Genomic DNA, 23382 nt, shown 5'->3' on the forward strand with positions numbered 1-23382 from the left:
ACCGTGCCTCTGGCAAACAGAACTCTTTGCAATCCATCCCAACATCACATCACCAGTCCTGTGGGACCCCAGATGTGTCCCCAGCCACCCCAAGGCCTCAATGAGTCCATGTTCCTAACCACACGCGTGTGTGTTGCAACACAACTGCTCTCAGCGGTACAGCAGCCTCAGAGCTGCTGCTCACAGCTCTGAGCTGTTCCTTCACTCTGACTCTGCTGTCCTGGAGACCCCAGGAAAGCACGGACTGCCCTACTGGGGCACTGCGCAGATTCAGTGCCCTCAGTGTGTGCCCTCCCCATTTGTGTGGGTGTCACAGTGTCCCCAGCCAGTCTGTGCTGGTCCCCTGAGGGCATGACAGAGGAAAGCACAGAGAACAGAGTGTGGTACCCAAACTGCATGGTGACAGCTGGCTGGACGTGTTGGGGATCACAAGTGACCTCCCATGTGGATCACGCCATTGGAGCCACATGTTCTGTGCTGGGCAACCCATGGAGGACACCACTCAAGGCCACGTGATGGCAGAACTTTGGGGAGTGTGGGACACTCAGGGGTTGACCGCCTGCATGGGACACCACAACAGAGGCTGTGTGCAGTGATCTGAGTGTGTGACCCTATCTGGGACCCAGCACTGTCACCACAGATGGGGGAAATCTGTCACGAGGATGTGATATCACAGCATCCTGTCCCCAGGGGGAAATGAGATTGCCTCTCCGGCCACTTCCTTTCCCCACTGCAGTCTCACTGTCCCCAAGCTGCTCCTGCCTCATTGCAGCAATGGCGGTGGCCCTCATCCTGGGTGAGTGACAATGGGGATGTGGTGCCACGGGGGTTGGTGGCCCTGAGTGGGACCAGGACTGTGTCCCTTGCAGGTTGGTGGCTGGTGGCAGCGAGTAGGGCACAACAACGTGAGTATGGGGAGAATGGGGATGGAGGGAGCGGAGCGAGGGCAGGGGGCCAGCAGAGGGGCTGAGGCGGGTGTGCAGGGATAAGGCTGACTGCTGTCCCCTGTCCTAGTGCCCCAACCCTCCCTGTCGCTGCACCCCAGCCAGGGGGTGTCCCTGGGGGACACTGTCACCCTGCGCTGCCACCTGCCCCGCATGGCTGCCTGGGTCCAGCTCTGGCTCAATGGAACTCTGAGATTTGACAAGGAAAAAGACAAGGAGCAGGATGCAGCTGAGTTCTCCTTTGCTGTCACAAACCTGGAGGACGCCGGGACATATCAGTGTCGGTACCAGGTGTCAGAGCCACTGTGGACATCAAATCAGAGCGACCCCGTGGAGCTGTTGGTGACAGGTGAGGGCACTATGGACACTGGCTGGCCCTGAGCTTTTCCCACACGGCCAAGACCCATCTCTTCCCCTCCCTGCACACACTTCACCCACTTAGAGGGGACTCTGGCCACTGCCAGCACCAATAAAAAATTTTACAACCCCAAGGGCCACACATTTGTGTCCTCACCCCTGTAGATAGCGTGGTGGTGGAGGTGACACCCACACCTGCAACCCCAGTTAGGTCGGAGGTCCCATTTATAGGGCCCCAGTGTCAGCCATGGGTGGAACTGTCACGGCATCCCTGCCCTGTGAGGGGGACACCCAACCACTCGGAGCCCACAGGTGCCAAGGAGTGGTCCCATGGGAACCTGGTGGTGGCGGTGCTGAGGGGCTGTGCTGCTGTCTTGGTCTTCAGCCTGGGCCTCTACTTTGTCCTCGATGCCCGCAGCCTCTGGACATGGAGAGATGAGAGCGCTGGTGAGGAAGGACTTCAGTGGTTTTCATAAGCTATCGATCCCCTCAAGTGTCCTCTGCTTATTCTCTGACCCTCTGCAGATCCTTTATGGTTTCCCAGTTGTTCCTCGAGGCCTACACATAACTCCCACCCTTCCCCCTCTTCTTTTTGATGCAGGTATCACCCCTGAGATGCACAAGTCAGTGCAATTCCAGGTAAGTGTCGGGGTCAGTGGACCCCAAATCCCAGTTCACTTCTTAAGACCCACACCTCGCATCTCCATGGAAACCCAAACCTTCCCCATGGGGACCACAAATGACCCCCAGCCTCATATGGCTTACCCTCACATTTATGAGCACCACCCCTGTCCAGCCCTTGGGAAACCCAAACCTGCAATATGGGGAACCCCAGCCCACAGATACCCCTAAATACCCAGACCTAAAGATGCCCTCCAAGCCTTAAACCCCCTCTAGACCCTATAGGCACTGATAACTGGATTAGAGGGGCACTAAATGCACCCACAGGGAAACCCAATGACCCATGGGGGCACCAAAATTGAGCCTCTCAGTTCCACCAGTCCCTAAACACCACGAGACCCTATGGGCACCCCAAATCCACTGCTGGACCCCCAAACATCCACCATGCAGACCTCAAAGCTAAGCCCAGTCACAAATGCAGACTCCTCCTCATGGCCACACCCCCCACATGCTTACACCACAGACCCAGCTCTGCTCACTCATCTTGGGGACCCCCATGGTAGCACCCCATTCTCCTCCTCTATCTCCAGGGGCCCTCCAGGGATAGCGAGGATCTGACCTACGCCGAGATGCCAGCTGCCATCCCGTGCTCCCAGCCACCCACTTCCCCCACTGCCCCCCAGTCCCCTGTCATCTACACCACAGTGAGCACTGATTTACCACGCTGATGGGCCTCCCCAAGTGTCTTATTTCTGGGGTGTGTGGAAGGGGACAGACCTCAAATTCCCTGCTTGGGACTCCCTGATGTCCTCTTCTAACCACAAACCAGATAACGTCCCCAAATCTAACAATCCCAAATTCTCACGGGTGCATCCCAAATGCTTCCCACACACCAAATCCCTAAATGCTCTTCTCTTACCCCAAAGTCCTTCTTTATCCCCGCAAATGTCTTAACAGTCCCTGAGACCTCCAAATCCTCTCCCATCCACTCCCAAACACCACCACCATTCCTCTGAGAACCCCTCATCTGTCCCAATCTACCCCTCCTCTGGAGATCCCCAGACATGTCCCTTTGCTCCCCTTCCATCTCCCACTGATGCTCGATAGATCCCCTATAAATTCCCCAATATTTCCTGCCTCCTATTCTGTTCCAGTTTTATCATTGGTCTTTGGGTGCTGAGCAATTCCTTTGTGCATCACTTGCTTTGGAAAAATATATTCATATATCTCATCATCATTACTGTTATGTTTCTCTTCGTTTTCCGTCTCAGTAAATAGATTTTATCTGAACCTACAAATTCTTCCTCTTTCTCTGCATTTCTCACCCCAAACCCACTGGGAGGGGTCAGTGAGAATGAAAGCTGTGTGGTGCTGAGCTGCTGTTGTGTGACAGCACCGCAGTCCCTGTGCTCCCTCCCTCCCACCCTCCATGCACAGGACGTGACACTCATGGGGCGGTGCTGTCAGATCCCCTCCGTGTGGAAAGGTGCAGAGGTGACCTCTCAGCTCTACCCCAGGAAGGCTCCATGCTGGGACAGGCCTGAGAAGGGCCAAGCCATGGCTGCCTGGGAAATGCCAGTGCTGGGCTGCTCCCCTGTTCCTGAGGAGCTGAAAAGTGGCACTGTGTGCCCTTCCCCACCGGGAATGCCTTGGGCTCAGAACTGCACAGTGTGCGCTGTGTTGGGAGCAGCGCTGCTGGCAGCCCAGAAGGAGAGGCTGTCCTTCAACACACTGCTGATGGAAGGCTGAAATCCTGGCAGGGGCCATTGGCAGCCCTGCAGAGCCAATTCACTGCTGAAGGGAATAGCAGTCAGCGAGGGTGTGTGGTGCTGCCAGATCCATCGGATCAGGAAATCATCCTGCAGTCTGAATGTCATGGTTTTGCAACTTCGCTATTGGTATTCCACATCATAACATCATGGTCAAAAGAGAAGAACTACGTATCCCAGAGGATGTCATGGTCAGAGAAGGAAGACACATCACGGAAGATACGTCATCTGGTTGCGCGCGGTTCTTCTTCACTTTCGCTTCCTGCCAGGAGAGGAGTGGGTGTGCTTTCCAAGCCGGGCGCCTTCATCAGGTAAGGCTTTCAGTTTCGGAAACTCTCTCACTCTCTCCCTCTCTCTCTATCTCTCTTTCGCTCTCTCCCTCATTGCATTTGGTTTATTATCCTTACTCCCAATTAGATTGTATTGTATCGTGTCATCTTGCATCCCAACATCATAGATAGTAAAATAAGTTCTCCTTCTTAGATTGTTGCCGCCGCTTCGTTTTTCTCGGGAAGCCAGGGGGGAGGGGGGCCGCAAGCCTACTGCCCTCCTGTCACGGGCACAGATCTATCTAGTTAACTCCGTGACAGTTCTGAGTGCCGAGAGGAAAGAGCAGTGGGACATGGCCCTGGGGGAACAGCACAGAGACACCCATTTTCCGCAGTGCCCTCATCTGTCACCACCAGCTCCACGGGGTCACTCTTCCCTGACGTCCCGGGTGGCTCTAAAACCCGGTACTGGCATCGATACTTCTCTGCGTAATCCTTCTCTACACTAACCAAGGGAAACTCAACTGTGTCCTGTAGCATGTCCATGTCTTTCTTGGATCTCATATGTCCGTTCTGGTAGAGCTCAACTTGTGCAGCCGGCTGGGGCAGGTGGCAGCACAGGGTGACAGTGTCCCCCAGGGACACCCTCTGGCTGGGGTGCAGCGACAGGGAGGGTCGGGGCACTAGGACAGGGGACAGCAGTCAGCCTTGTCCCTGCACACCCTCCTGAGCCCCTGTTCCCTCCCCCTCTCCACACTCCCCTCCCTCTGTCCCCATTCTCCACCCGTCCCCATACTCACCTTGCTGTGCCCTGCTCGCTGCCACCAGCCACCAACCTGCGAGGGACACAGTCCTGGATTCACACTGGGCCACCAACCCCCGTGGTATCACGTCCCCATTGTCACTCACCGAGGATGAGGGCCACGGCCATTGGTGCCATAAGGCAGGAGCAGCTTGGGGACAGCGAGGCTGCAGCAGACACAGGGAGAATTGAGAAAGCTGCTTTCAGTTTCCCCCTGGGCACGGGATGCTGTGGTGTCACCTCCTCATGTGGTATTTGTGATCCTCCATCTGTGGTGACACTGTGTGGTCCTTGATGGGACGGCACACGTGAAGGCGTGCACACAGACCACATGGAGGTGCCCCATTCAGGCTGTCCCCTTCCAGGTTTCACGCTTTGTCCCCAAATTGCTGCCAGCGTGTGGCTTTGCATGCTGTCCCCCATGGGATGCCAAACACAGCATGGATGGCTCCAGTGTGGTCAGGCAGCCCGTGTCACAGTGGTGACAGCTGCACTGGGGCACCTCTGCAGGGCCAGATGGGTACAAGAGTGACATGCAGCCCTTGTTCATTGCTGATGGAAATGCACCACCTCTGGTGGGACTGCGCAGAGAAATGGGGTTTTGTGGCTGAGAAGGCTTTCTGTCAGACTGCGTCACTGTGCTCCCTGCAGCTGTGCCCATTCCCATGGAAATAAGTGGGAGGTATTTTTTTCGGAGCTTCCCCCATCCCTGATACCCACCCAGGCACTCAGTGCAGCCCAGGCATGGCCTGGAGTTGTGGGCCCATGGGGTCATGCTGTGGGGCTGCGCACCCCAAATCTGTAGGGAAATCAATGGAGAATGTTCAGGATACGCAGAGGATATGCGTCTCTTGGCTTTGGTATGAAACTGGAGGAGAATTCCCAACCTACACTCAGGACTGATGTCTGCCTTTGGGAAGAGAAGGACGGGCATCATTTGGTGCCCACATTTTTGCTGTGCTGGATGTACATGTGGTCATTTTGGGTGGGATACTTCGGGTGTGTTTGAATTTAAATAATCCTATGGACTAAGCTGTGACTGAAATCACTCCATCTCTGGGCTTTAGATCTAAAACTGTCTTTTTATCCCAACCTCTACTCAGACAATCTGCTGTTTCCTGCAGATTTGTTCCTAGAAGTCCGTTTTCTCAGGCAACATTACTTTCCCTTTTCTATTTTAAGCTTCCTTCTCCTTCTGGTGCACCACACAAAACACATCGTGGGCCTCAAACCCTCCTTCCCTCTCTTCCCTCCTCTTTCCCATGCACCAAAACTGAAATAATTTCAGAAAACGATTCCCAAATCACACATGTCAACTCAAGAGTCCCCCCAAATCCTTTTTCCCACCCATTTTGGTCTACCAGGAGGATGATGAGGATGGGTGGAAGAGTCAGGAGTGCCTAAGGAAGGCAGTGCTGAAGAGAGGAAGGCAGAAATTAATTAATATCACACGGCTTTGTCTGAACTGCATTGGAATTCCACACATTCCCTTTTGGCTTTTAACCCTTCATCTCTCCCTAAATCTCTTCATTCTCATTCACTGTCATGCAGAAATTGGGAACGAAGGAGGGAATCCTCAGAAGTGACAGTGAGTCGGGTTCGTCAGTGAGAGGGACAGGAATCAGATTAATCAACGCTCTGATTCCAAGGTCTGTTTTGAGGAGTGAAAGCGTCGGCCCACAGCGCTGGAGAAGGGATGGGGGGTGAGACTCACCTGGAGGTGGCAGTCCTGAATCAGCAAAGAGCAACGATGTCCACCATGAAGATGATGAAGATGACCCGCAAGATCCCCTTCAGACATCCCTTTGTGCCTGCTGGGTGTGCAGTTCACCTCCCCAAGGTCACAAACAAGTGAGTGCACAGCAACAGCTTGGTCAAAAAAACAGCTTGTATAGTAGCCACAACTTTCTCATGGGAATGGTAGGGTGGTTGGTCAACAAAGCACTGCCAGTGTTTGGCCACACCAAGCACAGCACAGAAAGACAGGAATGTGTCTTCTGTTGGTCCTTCCCAGCATCCCTTCCTTCTGTCGTCTCCACTGCAGCACTCGGCTCAGTGCCATCAGCAAAGTGCTGAGGGTGCACTCCATCCCATCATCTGTGTCAGTGAGAGGTGGTGAAGAGCAGCGCTCCCAGGAGGGACCTCTGGGGGTCACCACTCATCACCACCTCCACCTGGACATGGAGCTGTTGGCCACAGCCCTCTGGCTGCGACTTTCCAACCTATTCCTTCTCTGTAGAACAGCCCAATGCTCGCATCCACATCTCCCCCATTTTGAGATGAGGGAGTGGTATGCAACCTTGTCAAGGACATTGTGGAAGCCCAGGTAGATGACATCAGTTGCCTTTGGATGACATGAATTACCCTCAGATGTTTGTCTCTAACCCCAGCATTCTTCCTCACACTACATAAGTTCCTGATAACCAGTTGAGAATCCCAAATCCAACCAATCCATCCCAAAACCCAGCCACCATTCATGAAAGACCACAAATACTTCCCAACCACCCCCAAAATCCCACCACCTCTTCTGTGGGACCCCAGAATCTGGACCAATCCAACCCAAATATCCATTTAAACCTGGGAGGTGTGTGACCATGCATACACACAATCTCACATGGGTAAGACATGCATGTGCACAACCATACGTGTGCACAAATGCGTGTGTTCTGTCTGCACGTGCACTTCAAGATTGCAAAGTGTGCTGTGTGCACAATGCCTCACATGCACTACATGCATGTAACTCTATGTCTTCTTTACAAGTTCATCTCCATTAAATGTGTGTGTGCTGCTACGTGTTCACAATAAATGTACACACACGTGTGCTACACTCTGAGCACTGAGGCATGGGCTGTGTATGTGCTGTGCTGTGTGTGTACAGGAATACATGCAATCAGTATTTCCCATGGATGTCCTCAGCAGGTACTACCTGTGTTAGAGTTGCACGTGTGCCCTCACTAAACACGCCTTTAGCGTGTGCCCCTGTTGGACCACGTGTGTTCCTCAATGCACATCTTAGACCTTAGGTTGGGCCCGAGTCAGTGTGGGTGTCACTGTGTCCACAAAGTTCTGTGCTGCTGTCCCCCATGGGGATGGCAGAGGAAAGAGCAGTGGGGACAGAGTGTGGTACCCAAAGTGTGTGGTGACAGCAGGCTGGATGTGTAGGGGACTGCGTGTGACATCCCATGTGGGACAGCCCATTGGAGCCATGTGTACTGTGCTTGGCATCCCATGGGGGACAGAGTGACAGGCCACGTGCTGGAAGTGCTTTGTGGACCGTGTGTGAGCTGACAGGTGACAGCCGGAGTGGGGCAGTGTAAAAAAGATGTGGATATGGATATTTGCGTGCCGTCTCATCCTGGGCCCCACAGTGCCAACCCCTTGGGGACCGCAATTGTCACATGGGGAGGTGACATCATGGAACCCTACCCCAAAATGAGAACTGACTGCAGCTCTCCGGCCACTTCCTTTCTTCACTGCAGTCTCGCTGTCCCCAAGCTGCTCCTGCCTCATGGCACCAACGGTGGTGGCCCTCATCCTCGGTGAGTGACAATGGGGACGTGGTGCCACAGGGGTTGGTGGCCCTGTGTGGGACCAGGACTGTGTCCCTTGCAGGTTGGTGGCTGGTGGCAGCGAGCAGAGCACAGCAAGGTGAGTATGGGGACTGGGGGAGAATGGGGAGAGAGGGAGGGGAGCAAGGGCAGGGGGAGAGCAGAGGAGCCCAGGAGGATGTGCAGGGACAAGGCTGACTGCTGTCCCCCGTCCTAGTGCCCCGACCCTCCCTGTCGCTGCACCCCAGCAAGGGGGTGTCCCTCGCGAACAATGTCACCCTGCGGTGCCACCTGCCCCACCTGGCTGCCTGGGTCTGGCTGTACCAGGAAGGAGGTTGGACATACCGCAATCTACAAGGAGATTCTCTACAAGGAGAAGGAGAATAACACTGCTGAGTTCTCCTTCATTAAGACAACATGGGAACACGCAGGGATGTATCGGTGCCAGTACCATGTGTTGGTGCTGTTCGGGAACGTCGGAGACAAGTGACCCCGTGCAGCTGGTGCTGACAGGTGACGGCACTGGGGATGGCTGGTGGTTCTGGACTGTTCTCACAGAGCCACATCCCATCCTTGTCCTCTCCCCACATGCGGATCACAGATATCCATCTCCTTGCGTTTCCCTGAGCCCCGATGATCTCGTGGGCACGGGGACAAAATTTACAGTCCACGTGGAGATGGGGGCCAATGTCACCATTCAGTGTTGGAACACGGGCTATAGGGGAACCATCCTTCTACACAAGCATGGGCACTCAGCCCCTGTCCAGCGTCAGGACTACAGTGGTGTGGGCACGGCCACCTTCAGCCTCTTTGCGCTGACCCTGAGTGACGCTGGCACCTATGGATGCTCCTATCGCCCCAAGTCCCGCCCTTTTGCGTCCTCAGCCCTTGGGGACAGCATGATGCTGGAGGTGACACCCACAGCTGCACCCTCAGGTAGGCCAGAGCCCTTCCTGTGAGTGCCCGCAGTGTCACTGCATCCCAATGCCATGGAGATGGTGGTCAGGGATGGGGACACCCAAACACCTGGACCCCACAGGTGCCAAAGGAATTCCCCTGGGAACCTGGTGGTGTCGGTGGTGAGGGGCTGCGCTGCTGCCTTTGTCTTCATCCTCGGCCTTTACTTTGTCCTGGATGCACGTAGACTCATGGTGTGGTGAGATGAGAGTCCTGGTGAGGAAGTGGTTAAATGCCTTTGATCGCCATAGATGCCCCTTGGTGTCCTTCTCCTCCCCTCCTCTCCTCTGTGTGCCCCTCGGGGCCTTCCATCACCCACCCTTCTCCCTTCCCTCTGCATGCAGATCCCCCTGCAGAACGCCTGAGGCCATGCAGCTCCAGGTGAGTGTCTGGGACGGGGGACCCCAAATCCCAGCCTGCACCTTGGGGCCGCAGGATTCACCATCAAGGAACCCCAGTACCACCCCACTGGGACCCCAAAGGAGCCCTCCTATGGCTTCAGCTAACTTGATCTGTGCCCCCTAGATCCAGTCCACGTGCAATCCCAGATCTACACCACCCCCTTGGGCATGCCCATGCATATCTGTTTTGTAGGGTCCCCCATTCATCTTGTGGACACATGTGGTGTCATCCCCATGTCCCCCTGTGGTCCCAGGTGCTCCTTGGTGAAAGCGAGGCTCTGAACTCTGCTGAGCTGTGACCTCCGACCCCTCATGGTCCCCCACCACCTCCCAGCCTCCTGCTATCTATGCCGAGGTGGGTGCTGGAGGACCTCACTGACACCTCCTCAGTCCAGGTTCCTCACTTTGGGCAGACCCCACGTTCCCCTTCAGGGCAACTTGATGCTGAGTTCCTTTTCACAAGCTCCTTCCACACAAACCCAATACCCCAAATCTAGCACCCCCAAATCGTCACTGATGAACTCTAAATGATTTCAATCAAGAAAACTCTAAACGCACTGAACCCAAAATGCTGCCCTCCCTCTGTTCTGCTTCTAGCATCGCTTGGGAGGCGGTGAGCACTGCTTTGTGAGACATTTCCTTATAACTATCTGCAGATAAATACACACATATAGACATATACTATAACCATTACTGTTATTTCTCTCTTCCTGTTGTCGCGTGGCAAATAGATTTTATCTTGACCCACAAGTTGTGGCTTTTTATTCTGAGTCTCTCTGGGATCCCACTGGGAGGGGACAGTGAGAATAAAAGCTGTGTGGTGCTGAGCTGCTGCTGGGTGACAGCACCACAGTCCTTGTGGTGCCCCACGTGGGGCCTGAAGGGTGCAGACCCGCACATCTGTGAGCAGAGCGTGTTCCAACACAACTGCTCTTAGTGGTACAGCAGCCTCAGAGCTGCTGCTCACAGCGCTGAGCTGTTCCTTCCCTCTGGGCCATCCCAGCTCTCAGGGCTCTTTCCTTCCCTGCGCTGGCACTGCTTCTCCTCTCCGAGGGCTGTCCTGCAACTCTGCATGCTTCTACCCTCTTGTCCAGTGATTTTTATTTTTTTTTTTCCTGGATATTTCAGCAGTGTTTTCGTTTCTTACTGCTTCCCCAGAAGCTCAGCAGTTCATTGCCTGACGTACCCACTGAACCCAGAGGTGAATTTCCACCTCAAGAGGCGCAAACTACGGCACCTATCAACTTATGTTAAAGGGAAAGGATGCAGCATGTGTGTATCTGTAGTGGAATTCCAGGGTCACAGCCTGAACCAATGGGTGGGCTCTGTGAGTGTGTGAGTGCGGCGGCGCGGCGGTACGAACAGGGGAGGGACACATTCCTCAGCTCGGCTCGGGCTGCGCGCTGCTACCGGGAGGGGTGAGTCGATTCTTTTTGATATCTTTCCCTCGTGTGCCTATTTCTTAAATAAAGGCTTTGTCATCACCTTCATTTGCCCTACATTTTGGCGAGCCAGGCAGCCAAATATCTTTAAAGATACCCAATTATAAGCCTCTTAAAATAATTACCATGACATTTTTGAACAATTTCATGGGATGGTTTGGACGGGGAAAGGCTAGCCCCATAAGTGAGGTTTTGCCAGGGCACATCCCGGGATTCCTAGGATCCCCATATCACGGGATTGCCTGTATTATTGAAAAATGGGGTCCCCTACGGGATGCAGGAAATGTTCAGGAATCCCCAGCCCGCCTGGCTGAGTATTTCAGTAGTCTAAACAAAAACGTACTCACTACACGAGAACGACAGTTAGCTGCCTCCACGGTGGCGTGGCCGCTGCTGATGGCCTTGAACCGGCTAAATATAACTGAAGGGGTTCTCACTGATGAAAATCAACTATTACGTGACCGTGTGGAAGAACTAGAAAGACAGATTGCAATTTTGAGAGGGAAAAAACCTAACCCTATAATCCCGGTACAAAAAATCCGAAACATCTCTCTAGAAATAACTGGGGATCCTATACAAGAGAGTCCACATGAACTGGACTCAGAAAATGAAAGCACTAAGAAGTCAGATCTTGAGGCTCCACTAGAGCTTGATCCCTTTGAGATCCGACCAGTTGTAACTCAAAAAACAAAAAAAAACGCAGGACAGGCCAGCGGGGCTGCCCCCTGACCAGTGGCCCCCTGCCCAGAGCACACTACATGTAACAGCTCGCCCATACACGGCAGCTGAATTAATGGATTTAGTACAACGCTTTAGACAAAGACCGAGAGAGAGTGTGCCAGCATGGTTACTCAGACTATATGACATGGGGGCAGAAAGTGTTGTGGTGAATGGGCCAGAAATCTCAAAACTGGCATCAATTACTACTCACCCGGCCCTCAGGCAAAGACTATATGCGGCTGTGCAACACAATGAAGAAAATCATTCACTGATTGCATGGTTAATGGCCGCATGCCGTGTGACATGGGCAAATAAAACGGATATACCATTAAATACCGGCCTGTGGTCCTCTATGGAGGACTTACAAAATTATATCCGAGAATTAGGTATGAAGGAGGCAATTTATGAGGACAATTTTGAGAGCCCAGATATGATAAAATTTTCCGCAGGAATGAGGGACCTCATCCTGCAGCAGGCTCCACCACATCAGTATGGAATTTTGGTATCCATACTAAATCCCCTAGTGGCCTCAGAGGCCATTATACAACAGGCCGCCCAATTGGTGGCAGATCTGGGGGAGACAGAGCGCCTGCACGCCAGGCGCAACGTCCGAATGGTGGTGGAAAAGTCGGACATCCATCCGCCACCACGACCTAGGAGACCTGCTCCTAATGTAATTCAATCTGGACCCATCAGGGTCTCAAGAAAACAAATGTTTACTGACTTGATTAGGGCTGCAGTTCAATTTCAAAAGATCGATGGACAGCCTAACCAGGTCTTATTACAACTATGGAAACAGTTACCAAACAGTCAGAGATTCCAACGCTCTCCTAAAAGGGAAGGAGTTAGACTCATAGAACGGATTCCACAAAATACGTGGAATCTAGAAGACTTCATAGTCCCATCAAAAAAACGTAAACCTCCTCAGGTTGCCCGGGCAGCCACAGTTGAGCCATCAGAGGAAAAAGACTTAGGGATTGCACAGCTGATGGCTTGACAGCGGAGCCAAAATTCCCCAAGACTAGGGTCTCCAGAGGAGACCGGAGACCCTACGTTGAACTAACGATTCATTGGTCCCGAAAGAATGTACAGCGGGTTATGGCATTAGTAGATACTGGGGCAGAAACATCAATTATATATGGTGACCCAAACCAATTTTCAGGCTCTAAGGCAATGATAGGTGGGTTCGGGGGGCAGATGATCCCCGTAACACAAACATGGTTGAAATTGGGGGTTGGGCGTCTACCACCCCGGGAGTACAAGGTGTCTATTGCCCCAATTCCAGAGTATATATTGGGGATTGATATCCTGTCGGGTTTGACTCTCCAAACCACTGTGGGAGAGTTCAGATTAAGGGAAAGATGTATTAGTATCCGGGCAGTGCAGGCAATCATAAGGGGTCATGCAGAAATTGAACCTATTTGTTTGCCACAACCACGCCGGATCACAAATACAAAGCAGTATAGACTCCCGGGTGGGCAACAAGAAATTACCAAGACTGTGCAGGAGCTGGAGAGAGTAGGGATTATTAGACCTGCACACAGCCCATACAACTCCCCCATATGGCCAGTCAGGAAACCAGATGGTACGTGGCGAATGACAGTAGACTACAGAGAACTAAATAAAGTCACGCCACCGATCCATGCAGCTGTACCCAACATCGCTTCCCTCATGGATACATTAAGTAGAGAAATAGAAACATACCACTGCGTTCTGGATCTAGCAAATGCATTTTTCAGCATTCCAATTGCTAAGGAGTCCCAAGACCAGTTTGCATTCACGTGGGAGGGCAGGCAGTGGACTTTTCAAGTTCTACCTCAGGGGTACGTGCATTCACCTACTTTTTGTCATAATTTGGTGGCAAGTGACTTGGCAAATTGGAACAAACCATCTACTGTCAAAATGTTCCACTACATTGATGATTTGATGTTAACATCTGACTCAATCGAGGCATTAGAAAAGACAGTACCATCATTAATTACTTATTTACAGGAAAAAGGATGGGCTATAAACCCACAAAAAGTACAAGGACCAGGGCTATCAGTTAAATTCCTGGGTGTTGTCTGGTCAGGTAAGACTAAGGTGTTACCCAGTGCGATCATTGATAAGATCCAAGCGTTCCCGGTTCCTACGAAACCGAAGCAGTTGCAGGAGTTTTTGGGTATATTAGGATATTGGCGATCCTTTATTCCCCACTTAGCACAACTGCTAAAACCCTTATATCGATTAACAAAAAAAGGCCAAGTATGGGATTGGGGTAGAACAGAACAAGAAGCCTTCCAGCAAGCAAAAATAGCTGTTAAACAGGCCCAGGCGCTAGGTATATTTGATCCAACCCTTCCAGCCGAACTAGATGTGCATGTGACCCAAGAAGGGTTTGGCTGGGGGCTGTGGCAGCGCCAGGGTTCTGTTCGAATCCCAATTGGGTTCTGGTCACAGATTTGGCATGGAGCAGAAGAGAGATACAGCATGGTTGAAAAGCAGTTATTGGCTACCTATTCTGCATTGCAGGCAGTAGAACCAATAACTCAGACCGCAGAGGTTATTGTCAAAACAACTTTACCAATTCAGGGGTGGGTAAAAGACCTAACTCACATTCCTAAGACCGGGGTGGCCCAATCACAAACAGTAGCACGCTGGGTTGCCTATCTTAGCCAAAGAAGCCGCCTGTCATCATCTCCACTGAAGGAAGAACTTCAAAAGATACTTGGGCCAGTAACATATCACAGCGAGACACCTGAGGAAATAGTGGTTACTTGTCCAGAAAAGAGTCCTGTACAGGAGGGAAAATACCCTATCCCAGAAGATGCCTGGTATACAGATGGATCCAGCAGAGGGAACCCAAGTAGGTGGCGAGCTGTCGCATACCATCCCTCAACTGAAACAATATGGTTTGAAGAAGGGGATGGACAAAGTAGCCAGTGGGCTGAGCTACGAGCTGTGTGGATGGTGATAACTCAAGAGCCTGGCAACAGTGCACTAAACATCTGCACAGATAGTTGGGCAGTCTACCGAGGGCTCACGCTCTGGATAGCACAGTGGGCCACTCAGGATTGGACAATCCATGCCCGACCTATCTGGGGCAAAGATATGTGGGTTGATATATGGAACGTGGTTAGGCACAGGACCGTACGAGCATACCACGTCTCTGGACATCAACCCTTGCAGTCACCAGGCAATGATGAAGCTGACACACTGGCTCGAGTCCGATGGTTGGGAAGTACACCATCAGAAGACATAGCTCACTGGCTGCATCGGAAATTACGGCATGCAGGACAGAAAACCATGTGGGCAGCAGCTAAAGCATGGGGGTTGCCCATACAGTTACCAGATATTGTCCAGGCATGTCAGGACTGTGACGCTTGCTCGCGAATGAGACCAAGACCTCTGCCGGAAACTACGGCCCATCTCGCTAGAGGACACAACCCATTACAGCGATGGCAGATCGATTATATAGGTCCCCTTCCTCGATCTGAGGGGGCCAGATATGCCCTAACTTGTGTCGATACAGCGAGTGGACTGATGCAAGCCTATCCTGTAGCAAAGGCAAACCAAGCCAATACCATCAAAGCTCTAACTAGATTGATGGCATCATACGGGACTCCTGAGGTTATTGAGAGTGATCAAGGTACACATTTCACAGGTGCAACTGTGCAGAAGTGGGCTGAAGACAATAACATTGAATGGCGGTTTCACCTGCCCTACAATCCAACAGGAGCAGGCCTAATAGAAAGATACAATGGGATCCTGAAGGCTGCTCTGAAGGCAGATTCACAGTCCTTGCAGGGGTGGACCAAAAGGCTTTATGAAACCCTGCGAGACTTGAATGAGAGACCAAGAGATGGCAGACCCAGTGCTTTAAAAATGCTGCAGACAACTTGGGCCTCCCCACTTAGGATACAAATTACAAGCAAGGACACCTCACTCAAGCCACAAGTTGGCACAATGAATAATCTTCTGCTCCCTGCCCCTGATGACCTAGAGCCCGGGAGACACAAGGTAAAATGGCCTTGGAAGGTGCAAGCAGGACCAAAATGGTGTGGTCTCCTTGCACCTTGGGGGAGATTGTTAGAGGTTGGGGGATCAGTAAACCCTTCAGTAATCGGTGTATGGCCAACAGAGGTAATAGTTGACACCCCTGTTTTCATTGCAAGGGGGACATTAATCATGTCCATGTGGCAAATTAGAACCCCCCCTTTGGTACCCGATATAGTGATTCAGTCGCAGATTTCGGGCCAAAGAGTGTGGTATCGAAGGCCAGGACGTGCCCCGATACAGGCAGAGGTGTTGACTCAAGACCGAAATACAGCCTGCATCTTACCGTGGAGGGCGGACCTACCCCTCCTCGTACCTATTAAACATCTGTTTTACTCCCCTTGAGGTTTTAAGTTCACAGGATGGCCCGCAGGAGCAACATCACTCAAACACGCTTATGAGGAAACATCATGACACCCTGTGACGCACTGCTGAACTTTTGGGGACTGGAGAGCATGAATCAGAAGCGCTACTGGTCCTTGAAAAAGATACGCCTCGAGAAAGAACATCAAGTACTGGCCCAACAGAACCGTGAAGGGGACTGCCACTGATTGCCTTTATTGTTTTGACATCCTATATTGCGGCGGGTGTTGTGTATGCGTCGCGATGCGCATTGTGTCTTGGGCCACCAGGTTGCAGGGGCTCACCCCCTACCTGCTCAGTCATTGGTTCATGCTGTGAAGGGGTGGAGTGTAGTGGAATTCCAGGGTCACAGCCTGAACCAATGGGTGGGCTCTGTGAGTGTGTGAGTGCGGCGGCGCGGCGGTACGAACAGGGGAGGGACACATTCCTCAGCTCGGCTCGGGCTGCGCGCTGCTACCGGGAGGGGTGAGTCGATTCTTTTTGATATCTTTCCCTCGTGTGCCTATTTCTTAAATAAAGGCTTTGTCATCACCTTCATTTGCCCTACAGTATCTATACCCCAAATTGGAAATTAGAAGAAGCAAAGCGCAGAGAAGAAGCCCAGCAAGTGCTGTTTCCTGGCAGATATGTTTCCGGATGCAGATACTGTCAGGTCAGTACAAAACAAGAAGCGGCCCTGGGGTTTGTCATTTTGGGGACAGTCTTGTGAACTTGTGATCTATGGACGGGGAAAATAGCAGCGTGGATTTCAGGCGTTCTGCCAGTGGTGCTGCCACCTGCCCCAGCCGGCTGCCTGGGTTGAGCTCTACCAGGATGGTAGATTTTTTGAGATCCTACAAGGACATGGACAAGCATCAGGTCATGGCTGAGTTCTCCTTGGTTTGTGTAAAGCTGGAAGATGCAATGAAGTATTGGTGCCAGTACCGGGTTTTGGAGCCACCGGGAGTATCAGAGAAGAGTGTCCGCATCGAATTGGTGGTGGTGCAAGACAAGGCTCTTGCCGTAACAACAGAGGCTACAAAGCACGAGATGCTGTGAGATAACCGGACAGCCTTTGTGGGACCACCAATGGCACTTCTTCACCTCAAGAACCTTTCTGGTACAAACACATTCTGACCAATGTGGCATTGTGAACTCACTTCTTTACAACCTTATGATGCTGCAGCTGCCAACCAGCAGACACAAAGGGATGCGCAGAGAAGCTGCATTTCTTGCTGTCTCCTTTTGGCCAGGTGGAGACTTCAACCATGGGATGAGTGCTCTCATCCCCCCTTCTGCTCCAGCACTGCAGCTCCCCAAAATGGACCATGATTGCTTTTCTCCCTCCATCTCTCTCTCTCTTACGTTCCTTCTCTGCTTCTCTCCATTTCCCGTTTTCTTTCTTTTTCTCTCTCTTCCTCATTTTCCTCCCAGTCATCTTTTCCTCTTCTCCTGCAGCAGCCATAACCTCAATTTCCCTGGAGGTAGCAGAGAAGGCAATAACACCAGTGCCAAAGTACCCTTTATCTGTATCGCTCATTCACTTTTTCGTGAAAGTCCCCTAATTTTGTTGCAGGGGACAAGTTGATTGGTTGCAGATGGAAAGTTCAATAAATGATCTTCTGTTCCTCTGAGTCACTGTCTGACTCTGTTGCCCTGGAGAGCCCAGGAAAGCACGGACTGCCCTACTGGGGCACTGTGCAGAGAGTCTGGCATATGCTTGGGGACACCATGCCAGGGGACACACTCTGTCCTTTGGGGCAGTGTGTGACACCCCAGGGTTGAGAGCGTGTGGGGTACATCAACAGTCACAGTGTGCAGAGTGCACCTCTCCACTTGTCCCAACCCAGAGGGACCCCACAGTGCAACCACCCCTATGGGCTAATATTGCCGCATCAGGATGTGACATCTCATCATCCTGACTCCAGGAGGAAATGACAGCAGCTGTCTGGCCACTCTCTGTCCCCACGGCAGTCTCGATATCCCCAGTCTGCACTTCTTCCTCATCTGCCCCAGAAGAACTCCTCGTTGCTCAGGGATCCCTCAGGCCTTCCCGGTCCTGCCCAGAAATACACCCACCGTGCCTCTGGCAAACAGAACTCTTTGCAATCCATCCCAACATCACATCACCAGACCTGTGGGACCCCAGATGTGTCCCCAGCCACCCCAAGGCCTCAATGAGTCCATGTTCCTAACCACACGTGTGCGTGTTGCAACACAACTGCTCTCAGCGGTACAGCAGCGTCAGAGCTGCTGCTCACAGCTCTGAGCTGTTCCTTCACTCTGACTCTGCTGTCCTGGAGACCCCAGGAAAGCATGGACTGCCCTACTGGGGCACTGTGCAGATTCAGTGCCCTCAGTGTGTGCCCTCCCCATTTGTGTGGGTGTCACAGTGTCCCCAGCCGGTCTGTGCTGATCCCTGAGGTCATGACAGAGGAAAGCACAGAGAACAGAGTGTGGTACCCAAACTGCATGGTGACAGCTGGCTGGACGTGTTGGGGATCACAAGTGACCTCCCATGTGGAACACGCCATTGAAGCCACATGTTCTGTGCTGGGCAACCCATGGAGGACACCACTCAAGGCCACGTGATGGCAGAACTTTGGGGAGTGTGGGACACTCAGGGGATGACCGCCTGCATGGAACACCACAACAGAGGCTGTGTGCAGTGATCTGAGTGTGTGACCCTATCTGGGACCCAGCACTGTCACCACAGATGGGGGAAATCTGTCACGAGGATATGACATCATGGCATCCTGTCCCCAAGGGGAAATGAGATTGCCTCTCTGGCCACTTCCTTTCCCCACTGCAGTCTCACTGTCCCCAAGCTGCTCCTGCCTCATGGCACCAATGGCGGTGGCCCTCATCCTGGGTGAGTGACAATGGGGATGTGGTGCCACGGGGGTTGGTGGCCCTGAGTGGGACCAGGACTGTGTCCCTTGCAGGTTGGTGGCTGCTGGCAGCGAGCAGGGCACAGCAACGTGAGTATGGGGAGAATGGGGATGGAGGGAGCAGAGCGAGGGCAGGGGGCCAGCAGAGGGGCCCAGGAGAGTGTGCAGGGATAAGGCTGACTGCTGTCCCCTGTCCTAGTGCCCCAACCCTCCCTGTCGTTGCACCCCAGCCAGGGGGTGTCCCTGGGGGACACTGTCACCCTGCGCTGCCACCTGCCCCGCATGGCTGCCTGGGTCCAGCTCTGGTTCAATGGAACTCTGAGATTTGACAAGGAAAAAGACAAGGAGCAGGATACAGCTGAGTTCTCCTTTGCTGTCGCAAACCTGGAGGACGCCGGGACATATCAGTGTCGGTACCAGGTGTCAGAGCCACTGTGGACATCAAATCAGAGCGACCCCGTGGAGCTGTTGGTGACAGGTGAGGGCACTATGGACACTGGCTGGCCCTGAGCTTTTCCCACACGGCCAAGACCCATCTCTTCCCCTCCCTGCACACACTTCACCCACTTAGAGGGGACTCTGGCCACTGCCAGCACCAATAAAAAATTTTACAACCCCAAGGGCCACACATTTGTGTCCTCACCCCTGTAGATAGCGTGGTGGTGGAGGTGACACCCACACCTGCAACCCCAGTTAGGTCGGAGATCCCATTTATAGGGCCCCAGTGTCAGCCGTGGGTGGAACTGTCACGGCATCCCTGCCCTGTGAGGGGGACACCCAAACACTCGGAGCCCACAGGTGCCAAGGAGTGGTCCCATGGGAACCTGGTGGTGGCGGTGCTGAGGGGCTGTGCTGCTGTCTTGGTCTTCAGCCTGGGCCTCTACTTTGTCCTCGATGCCCGCAGCCTCTGGACATGGAGAGATGAGAGCGCTGGTGAGGAAGGACTTCAATGGTTTTCCTAAGCTATCGATCCCCTCTAATGTCCTCTGCTTATTCTCTGACCCTCTGCAGATCCTTTATGGTTTCCCAGTTGTTCCTCGAGGCCTACACATAACTCCCACCCTTCCCCCTCTTCTTTTTGATGCAGGTATCACCCCTGAGATGCACAAGTCAGTGCAATTCCAGGTAAGTGTCGGGGTCAGTGGACCCCAAATCCCAGTTCACTTCTTAAGACCCACACCTCGCATCTCCATGGAAACCCAAACCTTCCCCATGGGGACCACAAATGACCCCCAACCTCATATGGCTTACCCTCACATTTATGAGCACCACCCCTGTCCAGCCCTAGGGAAACCCAAACCTGCAATGTGGGGAACCCCAGCCCACAGATACCCCAAATACCCAGAACGAAAGATGCCCTCCAAGCCTTAAACCCCCTGTAGACACTATAGGCACGGATAACTGGATTAGAGGGGCACTAAATGCACCCACAGGGAAACCCAATGACCCATGGGGACACCAAAATTGAGCCTCTCAGTTCCACCAGTCCCTAAACACCACGAGACCCTATGGGCACCCCAAATCCACGGCTGGACCCCCAAACATCCCCCATGCAGACCTCAAAGCTAAGCCCAGTCACAAATGCAGACTCCTCCTCATGGCCACACCCCCCACATACCTACACCACAGACCCACCCTCAGCTCACTCATCTTGGGGACCCCCATGGTAGCATCCCATTCTCCTCCTCTATCTCCAGGGGCCCTCCAGGGACAGCAAGGATCTGACCTACGCCGAGATGCCAGCTGACATCCCGTGCTCCCAGCCTCCCACTTCCCCCACTGCCCCCCAGTCCCCTGTCATCTACACCACAGTGAGCACTGATTTACCGCGCTGATGGGCCTCCCCAAGTGTCTCATTTCTGGGGTGTGTGGAAGGGGACAGACCTCAAATTCCCTGCTTGGGACTCCCTGATGTCCTCTTCTAACCACAAACCAGATAACCTCCCCAAATCTAACAATCCCACATTCTCACGGGTGCATCCCAAATGCTTCCCAGACACACCAAATCCCTAAATGCTCATCTCTTACCCCAAAGTCCTTCTTTATCCCCGCAAATGTCTTAACAGTCCCTGTGACCTCCAAATCCTCTCCCATCCACTCCCAAACACCACCACCATTCCTCTGAGAACCCCTCATCTGTCCCAATCTACCCCTCCTCTGGAGATCCCCAGACATGTCCCTTTGCTCCCCTTCCATCTCCCACTGATGCTCGATAGATCCCCTATAAATTCCCCAATATTTCCTGCCTCCTATTCTGTTCCAGTTTTATCATTGGTCTTTGGGTGCTGAGCAATTCCTTTGTGCATCACTTGCTTTGGAAAAATATATTCGTATATCTCATCATCATTACTGTTATGTCTCTCTTCGTTTTCCGTCTCAGTAAATAGATTTTATCGGAACCTACAAATTCTTCCTCTTTCTCTGCATTTCTCACCCCAAACCCACTGGGAGGGGTCAGTGAGAATGAAAGCTGTGTGGTGCTGAGCTGCTGTTGTGTGACAGCACTGCAGTCCCTGTGCTCCCTCCCTCCCACCCTCCATGCACAGGATGTGACACTCACGGGGCGGTGCTGTCAGATCCCCTCCGTGTGGAAAGGTGCAGAGGTGACCTCTCAGCTCTCCCCCAGGAAGGCTCCATGCCGGGACAGGCCTGAGAAGGGCCAAGCCATGGCTGCCTGGGAAATGCCAGTGCTGGGCGGCTCCCCTGTTCCTGAGGAGCTGAAAAGGGGCACTGTGTGCCCTTCCCCACCGGGAATGCCTTGGGCTCAGAACCGCACAGTGTGTGCTGTGTTGGGAGCAGCGCTGCTGGCAGCCCAGAAGGAGAGGCTGTCCTTCAACACACTGCTGATGGAAGGCTGAAATCCTGGCAGGAGCCATTGGCAGCCCTGCAGAGCCAATTCACTGCTGAAGGGAATAGCAGTCAGCGAGGGTGTGTGGTGCTGCCAGATCCATCGAATCAGGAAATCATCCTGCAGTCTGAATGTCATGGTTTTGCAACTTCGCTATTGGTATTCCACATCATAACATCATGGTCCAAAGAGAAGAACTACGTATCCCAGAGGACCTCACGGTCAGAGAAGGAAGACACATCACGGAAGATACGTCATCTGGTTGCGCGCGGTTCTTCTTCACTTTCGCTTGCTGCCGGGAGAGGAGTGGGTGTGCTTTCCAAGCCGGGCGCCTTCATCAAGTAAGGCTTTTGGTTTCAGAAACTCTCTCACTCTCTCTCTCTCTCTCTCTCTATCGCTCTTTCGCTCTCTCCCTCATTGCATTTGGTTTATTATCCTTACTCCCAATTAGACTGCATTGTATCGTGTCATCTTCCATCCCAACATCATAGTTAGTAAAATAAGTTCTCCTTCTTAGATTGTTACCGCTGCTTCGTTTTTCTCGGGAAGCCAGGGGTGAGGGGGGCCCGCAAGCCTACTGCCCCCCTGTCACGGGCACAGATCTATCTAGGTAACTCCGTGACAGATCTGAGTGCCGAGAGGAAAGAGCAGTGGGACATGGCCCTGGGGGAACAGCACAGGGACACCCATTTTCCGCAGTGCCCTCACCTGTCACCACCAGCGCCACGGGGTCACTCTTCCCTGGCATCCCTGGTGGCTCTAAAACCCGGTACTGGCACCGATACTTCTCTGCATCTTCCTTCTCTACACTAACCAAGGAAAACTCAACTGTGTCCTGTAGCATGTCCATGTCTTTCTTGGATCTCATATGTCCGTTCTGGTAGAGCTCAACTTGTGCAGCCAGCTGGGGCAGGTGTCAACACAGGGTGACAGTGTCCCCAAGGGACACCCTCTGGCTGGGGTGCAGCGACAGGGAGGGTCGGGGCACTAGGACAGGGGACAGCAGTCAGCCTTGTCCCTGCACACCCTCCTGAGCCCCTGTTCCCTCCCCCTCTCCACACTCCCCTCCCTCTGTCCCCATTCTCCCCCTGTCCCTATACTCACGTTGCTGTGCCCTGCTCGCTGCCACCAGCCACCAACCTGCGAGGGACAGTCCTGGACTCACACAGGGCCACCAACCCCCGTGGTACCACGTCCCCATTGTCACTCACCGAGGATGAGGGCCATGGCCATTGGTGCCATGAGGCAGGAGCAGCTTGGGGACAGCGAGGCTGCAGCTGACACAGGGAGAGGTGAGAAAGCTGCTTTCAGTTTCCCCCTGGGCACGGGATGCTGTGGTGTCACCTCCTCATGTGGTATTTGTGATCCTCCATCTGTGGTGACACTGTGTGGTCCTTGATGGGACGGCACACGTGGAGGCGTGCAGACCACATGGA

At 53.1% G+C, this 23382-nt stretch overlaps 2 protein-coding genes and 1 long non-coding RNA gene across 4 annotated transcripts; all 3 read left to right on the forward strand.

Moving 5' to 3' along the window:
- The first annotated feature begins 732 nt into the window (after positions 1-732).
- Positions 733-3159, forward strand: LOC100859740 (T-cell-interacting, activating receptor on myeloid cells protein 1-like). The gene is made up of 6 exons (XM_001236759.7): positions 733-796; positions 870-905; positions 1015-1293; positions 1614-1748; positions 1903-1940; positions 2513-3159. The coding sequence occupies exons 1-6, from the start codon at positions 775-777 to the stop codon at positions 2648-2650; spliced, it is 648 nt and encodes a 215-aa protein (XP_001236760.5). The 5' UTR covers positions 733-774; the 3' UTR covers positions 2651-3159.
- A 5058-nt stretch (positions 3160-8217) lies between these two features.
- Positions 8218-11014, forward strand: LOC124417469. Of its 2 annotated transcripts, XR_006932276.1 has the most exons (4): positions 8218-8410; positions 8528-9483; positions 9612-9648; positions 9923-11014. It is a non-coding gene; the product is annotated as an uncharacterized LOC124417469 (long non-coding RNA). The 2 variants fall into 2 exon arrangements; XR_006932275.1 differs by having other exon boundaries at positions 9612-11014.
- A 6027-nt stretch (positions 11015-17041) lies between these two features.
- LOC107049819 (leukocyte immunoglobulin-like receptor subfamily B member 3) lies at positions 17042-21444 on the forward strand. Its single transcript, XM_046904792.1, has 7 exons — positions 17042-17262; positions 17666-17691; positions 19153-19188; positions 19298-19576; positions 19897-20031; positions 20186-20223; positions 20796-21444. The coding sequence occupies exons 1-7, from the start codon at positions 17042-17044 to the stop codon at positions 20931-20933; spliced, it is 873 nt and encodes a 290-aa protein (XP_046760748.1). The 3' UTR covers positions 20934-21444.
- Positions 21445-23382: the final 1938 nt, after the last annotated feature.

The sequence above is a fragment of the Gallus gallus genome, chromosome 31, assembly GCF_016699485.2.
Source record: "Gallus gallus isolate bGalGal1 chromosome 31, bGalGal1.mat.broiler.GRCg7b, whole genome shotgun sequence".
NCBI lineage: Eukaryota > Metazoa > Chordata > Aves > Galliformes > Phasianidae > Gallus > Gallus gallus.

Excerpts from the sequence above, each read along its gene's own strand:
- LOC100859740 (XM_001236759.7), top strand. The coding sequence starts at position 775 with ATGGCGGTGGCCCTCATCCTGG. Across the intron at positions 797-869 it reads GGCGGTGGCCCTCATCCTGG|GTTGGTGGCTGGTGGCAGCG; the intron begins GTGAGTGACAAT and ends TGTCCCTTGCAG. Across the intron at positions 1,749-1,902 it reads ATGGAGAGATGAGAGCGCTG|GTATCACCCCTGAGATGCAC; the intron begins GTGAGGAAGGAC and ends TTTTTGATGCAG.
- LOC107049819 (XM_046904792.1), top strand. The coding sequence starts at position 17,042 with ATGGTAGATTTTTTGAGATCCTACAAGGACATGGACAAGCATCAGGTC. Across the intron at positions 17,263-17,665 it reads GCTACAAAGCACGAGATGCT|CAGCCATAACCTCAATTTCC; the intron begins GTGAGATAACCG and ends CTTCTCCTGCAG. Across the intron at positions 20,032-20,185 it reads ATGGAGAGATGAGAGCGCTG|GTATCACCCCTGAGATGCAC; the intron begins GTGAGGAAGGAC and ends TTTTTGATGCAG.